The 10879-nt window shown below is 45.4% G+C and overlaps 1 protein-coding gene across 2 annotated transcripts in view; it reads left to right on the top strand.

Annotated features, from left to right (window-relative positions):
• The window catches only part of Atg16 (Autophagy-related 16), a 313574-nt gene continuing 302695 nt past the window's right edge, over positions 1-10879 (top strand). Inside the window, exon 1 of one of the 2 annotated variants that reach the window (XM_050186603.3) lies at positions 1-408. In XM_050186603.3, coding sequence (XP_050042560.1) covers positions 300-408 — 109 coding nt within the window. In that variant the 5' untranslated portion in view covers positions 1-299. The remainder of the gene's footprint in view (positions 409-10879) is intronic. The other variant, XM_050186604.3, reaches the window with a different exon arrangement.

Genomic DNA, 10879 nt, shown 5'->3' with positions numbered 1-10879 from the left:
ACACCATAGTATGGCCTAGGCCTCCACGGCACGCGAGCTCGCCTACCCAATGGCCCACCTAATCTAATCGCCTGCTTTGCGTTGCCGCAATGTGTCTCTGAAAATGCGTTTTTGTTTGCATGTTTGCGCGTTCATGAGCGCTTTAGGCTTCTCCCAGCAACGGTCGGACATGTCCTCGTGAAACCTTGACTTAGGTTGGAGCGGCAGTCTCGCCAGTCGGGTTTTGAAAGGGATCCGGCGAGCCATGTGAACATTCTTGTTTTCTTTCATCGCTGGCCGCTGTCCCTTAAAACCTTGCAATGGCAACTCAAGGAAGCGCGTTTGTGGACTGGAGGAAGCAAATCCTGAAATCTCTGCAGGACAGAAACGACACGCAGTGCAAGCAGTTCGAAGACATCATTGTGTTCAGTGAGTGATTGCATGCGGTCTGCCCATGTTTTAAGCAGTACCATTGCGCATTGCTCGGCCAGCGTGCCGCGCTAGGAAAATGTGCGCAGGGATATATGGAAGCAGGCGTTCGTTCTTTCACGCATCGAATGGAACGTTCCATGCATGCGTCGTTCAGGTGGCGACTGAGTTGCCGAGCAAGTGCATACAGAGGTTGACTTAGCTTGAGTTTGCTAAAGCAAATCACTGCTTCTGTATTTGCTTTGATTTGTGGCTCAGCAGGGAGCGCACTATCAATGACATAGGCATCTCTCTTCTAATTTTCTGCCAGGTTGCAAAACGAAAGCTACACTACAGCTGCTCCTTTTTGGCGAAAATTGTTGCAGCCTACAGCAATAACACAGCTGTCTGAAAGCTTCCGATCTTAAACAAACCAGTCTGAATTATGACATTGTTAGTATGCTTATCACAGTTTCTTTTTTTTTTTGTATACGGTGTGCCGTAGCGCCCACCTTATCGAGAAAATAAATACATTGAAAAGCGAAAATAGAGCTGCTTCACGTACAGAGTGGGTCTAAAAATTAACCTGCAGAAAACTAAAGTAATGTTTAACTGTCTCGGAAGAGAACAGCAATTTACGATAACTGGAGAGGCACTGGAAGTGGTAAGGGTGTACATCTACTTAGGGCAGGTTGTGACTGCGGATCCGGATCATGAGACTTAAATAAACAGAAGGATAAGAATGGGCTGGGGTGCATTTGGCAGGCATTCGCAGATCATGAACAGCAGGTTGCCATTATCCCTCAAGAGAAAAGTGTATAATAGCTGTGTCTTACCAGTACTCACCAACGGGACAGAAACCTGGAGGCTTACGAAAAGGGTTCTACTCAAATTGAGGACGATGCAACGAGCTATGGAAAGAAGAATGATGGGTGTAACGTTAAGGGATAAGAAAAGAGCAGATTGGGTGAGGGAACAAACACGAGTTAATGACATCTTAGTTGAAATCAAGAAAAAGAAATGAGCATGGGCAGGACATGTAATGAGGAGGGAAGATAACCGATGGTCATTAAGGGTTACGGACTGGATTCCAAGGGAAGGGAAGCGTAGCAGGGGGCGGCATAAAGTTAGGTGGGCGGATGAGATTAAGAAGTTTGCAGGGACGACATGCCCACAATTGACCGGGGTAGTTGGAGAACTATGGGAGAGGCCTTTGCCCTGCAGTGGGTGTAACCAAGCTGATGATGACGTACTCCCTTACAGGCAATAAAAGTTATACAAGCTGCGGATTCAAAAAGCGCTTTTTTTACACCGGCGAATTACTAGATGTGATAAAGTTAACAGTCCAATGGGAAAAGCTCTTCCAGCTCAACCTTGGCAAGAGTTATGGTGGTCAACCAAGGTTTGCTTGAGCAGTACAGCTTGTATCGTGCTAGGGGATTGACATTGGCCACCTTGTGCAGACTACCATGGCTTTACATCGGCCAACATAAATTCTTTCGTTGCTTCAATTTGTCCAAAATTAAAGGTTTATTCAATTCAGCCAAGTTTCTCTGCACCTAGACATTCGGTTCCCCTAGGGTAAGTAGTGCACCTTGCATCCTTGTGCTCGATTGAATGGGGTGCTAGGCAAGGTATCGCCTCTGTGCAGTGCACCTTTGAACCATGGAGTGAGTGACCGCAGCCTGGCAGACCGCAACTGGCACCCCCTTCACCTTTTCGTTTGTGGTGCTGTGCATATTTTCTCAATCAAACAAACCTTAAGAAGGGTAGGGTGAACTCATTTAGGCATTTACTCTTAGTATGGCAAGGTGCACACCACACCTTTCTATTTATTTTTCTAAGACTCGTGGAATCTTAGTGCATGGGGCCCAACATACAATCTTAGTGCAAGCTGCACGCTCTGGCTTACACTGTATACAGAACAGGTTCACAATGCATGCAAATATGTGTTCCTCACGAAAATAGCAAATTTATATCCCCTATTTCTTTAACTGCCATAGTTCTTCAGTGGTAGAGTGGGACAAATTGGAACTTCTTGTAGCCATTTTGTAATTATTTATTTATTTATTGCAAATACCTTCAAATGCAAATGTACTGTAGAGGGGAGTGGTTACAAAAGAATGGTAAGATATACAGAGTTGTACAAAAGAAACTGTAATGCAGAATACAATAAGAAATAACGATAAAACAAAAAACTGTGATAAAAACAAAGTGACAGGCTATATGGCACAGTCACAATGAAAATATTGCAAATAAAGATTGAATGAAGCATGATCGCTGATGGAAATGAGATTGGCGGCAAGGTGATTTCAGTCACGTGAGGTGTTCGGTATGAAACAGTGTAGAAGTGTGTTTGTGCGAGAGGATGTACACCCAACTTTACTAACGTGGTCAACCTGTGATGAAAGGTACGTAGGTGCAAGGATGAGCTCAGCATGTAGATGATGGTACACTTTGTGAATTATGCATAGCGAAAAACGTTTCTGGGTAGCGATACATGAAACAATAATAAACTGGCTTTCATTGCTGTTACGCTGGATGTACGAAAATAATTGGCTAGTATGGAATGAGTGGCATTGTTCTGAATCAGGCAGCCATCAGCAGATTACACAACTGATATTTTACACTTGAGCTTGGGAACTGGTAATGTATCGCTGTAATTTAAATATTTCAGAGAACACCTTTCTCTCAAGCAAAAACTGAAGTTCAGCCCACTAATTTCTACCACAGTTACTGCACTATGTTGACTGTATATTGAAACATCGCATTACTCCAACTTTGCACTCTGGCCAGCCTGTTGGGAGATTGGAAAGTGGTCTTGCTGCATTCCTGGGTTCAAGTTCTTGACGAATTATGTTCCGGCATAAGTGGCCACTAACTGTGGCCTACCCACATGTGGCTGCCTGGGGAAATCTGCAGCCACTCTTTAGCCATTGGCTGCTGAACAGGCTCTGCATCCTTTCCAGTGACTCGATTCCCAAGTGGGATCCCTAAGGGTGTATACTGTGGCCGTTTACCCCTGCCGAAATAAGGTCACATTGAGTAGTGAATACGGAATGGTAGGTTCTCCCCTTGCTAGCCTGTTTATGTGCCCCGGTTGCTCAATGGCTGTAGCATTTTGGTACTGAACACAACACTGTCTCGCAGGGGCATCTGTGTCAGCAGGTGTTTGGGGTGTTGTGACACCACGTACCTGAGCACATGAAGGTTGGGCGCTCCCGTGTATAGCCCTATGCGACTTAGCTATGTCTGGGGAAAGGAGGATCCCGGGTGTTTGGACCTTTAAGGGCCCCCCCCCCCCCCATGCCTTAAAAGTCCAAACACCCAGTTGAGGCAACACACCTCTTCGGCCTCTGCTTCACATACACGGTGCCTCCAGACTGACACATTTGGAAAAAATTGGCGCTCTTTTCCTGTCCTCCTCTTCAAGCTTAATTTTTCTGTCTCACTTTCAATCTTTCCTGTCTTCTACTCACTTCCTTTTATTTCTGATTTCCTAGGCGGCAACGGTTAATCTTGTGTGGGTAGCCAAACCTACAGCTGGTGCTTGCAGGACCTGTTTTACATATTCTGCGGTGTCTCCTCTTTGGGCTCCATGGTGGGTGGCTGGCATTGCTGCCGAAAACTGAAGATTCTTTATGGATAGTTCTTTTCTCAAACTCCCTGATCGCCCTCACGAACGAGGGCGGACCGAAGTATGTCAATTCTTCGGCCACCACCAAGATAACTTTTCCAGGTATCATGTGACACACTCTGAAAAAACCAGAAAAGAGCACAATAGTCATTTCACATTTCCTTATTGTGAAATATCTAAGTGATGCTATAGGCCCAGGTTATAAAGCTAGCTAGTGGTGACTTTCTCTTGGAACACTCGTCTTGAAAAAACAGTATGGGAAGCTACAGAAACTTCTCTTTTGGGGGCATTCCAGTTAATGTAACCGCACACCAAACTATGAACACCATCCACATTATTTCCAATTACGATTTCGGGGAGTTGACAGAGGCCGAACTTCTGGAAGCTTGGAAAGATCGAAATGGGGTCAATGTGGAACTAATTAATATGAGGGCGCAATGGGAAAGAAATCCAGACAGCGCACCTTATTCTCATGTTCGGTTCAAGTGTGCTGCCCAAGATAAACAGGGCCGAATACATGAAGATCCGGCTCGAACTGTACGTCTCAAATCCTCTGTGATGCTTGAACTGCCAGCGATTCGGCCACAGTTTACAGAACTGCCAAGGCCGCCAAACTAGTGCAAGAGGCAATGCTCACGAACACTCCTGAAAATTGTGAAAATGCTCTCCGCTGTGTGGGCTGTGATGGGGAGCATGCCTCATATTCCCAGTGCTACCATTATGCTTGAAAGAAAAAAATGTTATCTATCAAAGTAAAAGTGAATATTTAATTTAAAGAGACATGAAGGCAGGTGTCATACCTGCCGAAGGACAGCTTTGCTGGGGTGGCAAGTCAAGGGGCAGCGCCACCATAGCCCTCGGCGGCTGTCCGGCCCACACACAGTGAGCTGGCGGTGACGCCATCTGCCTGGAGGTTGATGGGCAGCTAGTGCTGCTCCGCCCATCAATGTCTGGGCTGGTGGCCTCAAGGGTTTTGTCTCAAGACGAGGCCTTCCCTGCGAAGAAACTGCTCGCAAGACTGGGTGTCCAGCTGCAAGAGGTTATGGACACGACTCCCAGCTTAACGGCGCAGCTCCGAAGGAGCGGTGTTGCTCAAAAAAATGCAAACCTCACATCACGGCACTCGGAGAGATCTCTGTGAGTTAACTCCACTCTCTTAAACACGGCACAAAAACCACCTTCAACATGGGTATACATATATTGTATTTGAATTTCAGAGGTTTCCTCCACAATCTCCATGACATTAAAGACCTTCTACATAAGTATAATGTAAAGCTTCTGTGTGTTCGAGACACACATTTAAAACCCATGCAAATGAATTTTCTCCGGCAAAATGCCATATTCTGCAAACATTGTGATAATGCTAACTCTCCATCCAGCGGCATGGCAAGAATTGTTGACAAGACTGTAGGTTGTTAGCATTTAGCCCTTAAATGCCCCTCGAGGCAATATCAATACGAGTAATTCTATTCAATAAATTGGTTACTATCTGCTCTTTTTACCTTCCGCCAGATTACCATCTCAGCAAGACAGACTTATATAGGCTAATTAATCAGCTTCCAGAACCTTTTTTTGTTGTTGGTGACTTTAATGTCTACAACGGTCTGTGGGGAGACGGGACTCGAAGGGTCGACCTAAAAAACTTTCTAGTGAATTCCGGTGCTCACCTCTTCAGTAAAAAAAAGCCAACTTACTACAGCATCCATCACAATTCCTTCTCCTCTATAGATTTAATGATTGGCTCAGTGACTCTTTTCAAAAATCAAATGTCATCAAAAATTTATTTGTTTGGAAGTGACCACTTCCCTGTGAAGCTAAACTTGTTAAGGCAAGAAGACTGTCCTTCGTATGTCCTTAGATGGAAACTACCATTGGAATATTGGTTGTGTTTTAAAGAACCAACATGTGTAACACCAGATTTTATCAGGGATTTTGGCATAGACGACACCATAGTGTATTTTACTGCTTTTATTATAGACGCAAACAAAGGACAGCTTATATAAAAGACGGGTTCCCTGATGCAGTAATGACTGCAAGCAGGTGCGGAAGAAACAGAATAAAGCATGGAGCATGTTGTGCCAATTTCCAAGTGTGGAAAGTCTCGTTGAGTTTAAGCACGTCAAGTCATGGGAAAAGCGGACACAGACAGGCAAAGAGGGAAAGCTGGGGGTGGTTTCTCTCAAGCATATACTCTTACACGCAGGAGGCGAAAGTTTGGAATGGTCTGAAAAGACTTAATGGCCAGCAAACCCAACTGTTACCCCTGGTTGATGTTATAGCCCTTGCACCATAAAATAGTAATAAAAGAACCCTAGTCGAACACTTCGAGTGCATATACAGTTCAGTCTACTATTCCGAGGCATTCTTTAACCACAAAGAAATAGTAGAACACAAGAGGCAGTTGACTGCAGTTGTAGACATAACAAACCTTGGAAGCTTCCTTTTAGTATCGCCGAGCTGAGAGCTTTGATTGCTCGTCTTGGCTCTGCAGCCGGACCTGGCAGAATCATGTGCGACATGATTAAGCACTTTCACAACAATACTCAAATGACACTATTGGCATATTACAATGCTATATGGGCTGCTGGATACCACCTGCATAGATGGAAGCCATTGTCGTTCTGGTTTTAAAATTGGAAAGACCCTCCTCTGTGGCAAGTTATCACTTCATCGTGCTCGCGAGTTGCCTTTGCAAATTATTCAAAGAAATTATTAATCATCGTCTTCTATATTTTCTTTTGGAATCTAACAGACTGCTTGATCCTCATCAATGTGGTTTTAGAGAAGACCGGTCTATGTATAACCAACCATCTCATGCACATCAAAAGAAACGTTCGTGATGCATTCATACACAAACAATTCTTATCTGTATTTCTAGATGTGGAAAAAGAATGTGGAATTATAGAATCCCTCGAGACCTGTCAGTAATGAGTATCTGCGGGAACATGGGAAACATTATAAAAAGTTACTTGCACAATTGTACTTTCCAGGTTAAAATAGGTAATGCACTGTCCTGCCCATTCTTAAAAAACTGGGGTACCTTAGAGAGGTGCGCTCAGCTGTCTGCTCTTATAGCTAAGATGAATTCACTGCAAACATCATTGCCTTCAGCCTTATTTTATTCCATGTACGTCAGCAACTTACAGATAGGTTACAAATCCTGTAACCTTACGGTGTGTGAACGACAGGTTCTGTTGTAGCCAGGAGGGAAGAGCAAGACGGCCTGACGAGGGGTCACATAACCACATGTTTAATAGTCTCGCAGACGTGTTCTATCTAAAGATGAAGCATGGGCTGCTAGATCAGTGACCACGTGCCATCATGGGGAACTACCTAGCGCTGGTTTCACCAGTTGGCAGCATGTACAACATTTCCCAATAGAGCAAACAAAGTTCGTTGCAGCAGGCGGCTTCACACATCTCCCACATCTAGTAGGCATGTGGGAAGTGTCTCAGTAACATGAAAAAGCGTCTGCAGCACCTTCTTTGATACTGGCACTTTCTGCGATGGTGTTAGCAATGGGGCACTAAACTAGCTGGGTCCTATTCCTGCATATAGCACCAGTGTCGGTGTTAAGCCAGTAGGACCAAGGTTTGACGGCTGGGGCTTGTACTGTCACTTCGTGCTTGAGGTCTGTCAGCCAGATGCCATCTCCACAGAAAAGCTCCGGCAGATTGCGGACTCCATGACATCTGTCGAAGTCTTTCCTTTAACGTTTCCAGTATTGTTCTTCGAAGGCGGCAGTTATGCGGCAGTTAAGGTGTCAGCTTGGTGGAACTAAGAAGAAGCTTGGTTCTTAGCTGATGACACATGAGTAGTTCTGCAGGGCTATACCCATTCTTTGAAGGAGTCTACTTGTAAGCTAAAAGCGTTGGTTAAGGGTCTTTCATCTTTCTCATGGAAGTCTTGGATGATTTTTACTGTAACCTCAGCAAGTCCATTACAGTTGCCGACTGTTTATTTGGACCTCACGTGGGCTGCGGAAATGTCCTAATAAACAGGTGTCCGAAAAAGCAGATTAAGAAAAAAGAAATTATTTCCACGCACTTATTCAGGCTCGGCAGTAGGCTTGAAGAAATCGTGAATGCACCGTTGCACGCTGTTCCGTTTACGTGCAATCAGATAAGCCTGAATCTCGGAGAGGGTCGTACGGTCACTTTAGGTGGCTGAAAGCACAGTCACTGCTTGCACACGCTCTGCGTGTGACGGCAGCATAGTACATGGTGCGTCATCTTCCGACTCGGAGTCATCGTCTGGCAGGGCAGCAGAAACTTGACGAATGATCTCGCCGTCGTCGAGTTCTGCGCACGTCAGTACAGCAGTGTCAGCACCTGTGAAACTGTCAAATGAGACGATGCCCAGAATCGCAATGCAACCACTGCGCAGGTCTCGGCAGAACATTTTCGGCGTCAGTAGGGAGCACATTGGAAGGCGACAAATCCTAGGCCTCCTGGCACCTGCTTGCCTACCGTTTATAGATCCTTTTCAGTTCTGCATCTCCTCGCGGCACCCGCAGCGAGTATGCGGCCCGCCTTTGTACCCGCCACAGCGGTGCTGCTGTCGAAGTTCGAGTTAGCCCACGTATGCGGAAAACGATCAGTGATTTAGAAAAAGGTGGGCATGGCGATTACATTTCGTTTTCAGCAGAATAGTCGCTTTCGTGCGTATGCATTTTGCGGTTTTGGTTTTTAATGCGTTTAAGCATATTAAACCTGCTGTAGAAAACTACGCTGTCGCATAAACGGCATATGAATCAACGTTTATTGATTAAAACATCTATAAACACTCGTATAACTCGTGTGAATCTAATCAATCGTCTGTACATCTCGGCGCTGGCGTTTCATACCTTCCGTATCAATCACACTGATTGGGAGTAATTTTTAATCCTGTTTTCCGAGCGCGAAATCGCCTGTCAGGATTTACAAAAATTGAAGCAACAAAGCTTGAACATTTCCTCCGATTTTATTAAGGACGAGATATACCCTCCAGGGTCGTCTAGGGAGGTTCCATAAAGCGACTTCTTAGTTTTCAAGGCACATATATAGAGGGCTACCTGATCAATGGACATCATGCTGACATTGCTCTGCTACCTCTGGTACATAGTTATAAAATAAAAACATTACAGAGACGTCTTTAGTGGACTTGTATTAACATATTATAGTTTATTAAAACTCTTCACACACTTTCAGAGGCCTTCCTTTTCACTTCATTTACCATTCACACGAGCTTTGCTTTTTTATGTTCCCTCCGAGCTCTATTGGCACTGTCGTTCTCCTGGCTCTTCTTTCAGGTAAAAAGTGCATTTCTGGTACCAAATAGAAATGTACAGTCTGTGCTGTAAAATCACTGCTATGCTCTGGGCCACCAATACAGTTCCCTGTCTTGGCAATTAAGGGCATGTAAAACCCTCCAGAAAAGGTCCCCAAAGGCTTCTTTCTTTTATGCTTGCACAACGGTCTCTTCTATGCTTTTCTCGCAGCTTAACAGTTTCCTTGAAGGACAAACAAGGCTGGCAGTCACAAACTCACGTTCTATCGCAAGAATTGCTTCATGAGGTAGCGAGTCTTGTGAAGCCATTGTATCCCTTTTGCACTTCATGTAGGAGGTCACGTTCATCATTTTATGTGAATTTAAGTGATTTCCATATCCATGGGCAACGTCAGCACCAGTTTTCCGCAGGCAGATACTACATAGCTCATGTCTTTGCGAACTACGACACTCTTCAGTATTGTGTATACCACTCCCTCTATTTCTGCCTCAAAAAACAATCTGTGATCGCTGTCCATTTTCGTCTTGAAGAGCTGCCGATCTCCACTATCGAGGCAATCGTGACCCCAAAGACTCCACCAACTCATTAACATTCAAACAGCTGATTTGCGCGGGCTCCATTTGCTCTTGTTCTCTGCAGCATCGCTCTTAGTTGCCCCTGCATTTAAATGTTGCGACACTTGCTCTCTTTTTCGGAGATTTTCTCTCTTTACAATTTGAGGATAAGTACTGCGGGAGATTGGGAAATATGGTAGGAACTGCATCAACGAGCTTCTGAGAGACCATACTCCGTGCTCGATTTCAATAACTTTTTCGTTGATTATATGCTTATACGACTTCACAATGGCCCCTTCTTGGAAGTGGATGTCGCACACTTTGGATGTTTTCCCCAACACTTTGTCTGCGCAGGGTATCGCTCTCTACCACTTTGCAAGGAGAAGCGGATCGGTCGGCGGAGAGAAGTGCCTCTTCGTGCTGCGCCGATACCCGCTGGTACATCCCGGCTTGCCGAGATGTACCAGCGGGTATCGTTGGCACGTTGGCATTTGGTTGCCCAGTCCTAACACATTGTAATGAAGATAAATCACACACACCACCTACCTTCTGACAGCGAAAAATAAAAATATCTGGCATTCAAGAGCAGCAGCCCAGGCTATAAATACTTGCATACCTGCAGGCCCCAAGGGCAACATGAGCGCCCACACCGACCACACCATACCATACACTGAAAGATGCTGAAGCGCAACTTGGGCACTACTCACGATAATGCACACACACTTACAGGGAAAAAATCAGGACCACTCAACAAGAAAACGTGATGCAAATGCTCACGGCTACTGCAGCGTCAGCAGCGTTGCTGCACGGCAGCGTGGCTAGCATAGTGCAAAGTTCGACCGCAGCGCCAGCTTAGTGCCTGGGCGCAAAAAGCTCCCGCTTTGGGAGGAGCAGTTTCGAAACTAAAAAAGCTTTATGAACGGTGTGCTTGCCGGCATTCCCCAGCGCAGTCGGCGCCATTGGACACTTGACGCTATGTTTCCGTATGCCGCGTTGGATCACTGCAACCTCGACACGGCACACAAAGGAAAC

This window comes from Dermacentor andersoni, chromosome 2 (genome assembly GCF_023375885.2).
Source record: "Dermacentor andersoni chromosome 2, qqDerAnde1_hic_scaffold, whole genome shotgun sequence".
NCBI classification, from domain to species: Eukaryota; Metazoa; Arthropoda; class Arachnida; order Ixodida; family Ixodidae; genus Dermacentor; species Dermacentor andersoni.
The sequence above is the reverse complement of the archived record's forward strand: the minus strand, read 5'-3'. Positions and strand labels throughout refer to the sequence as shown.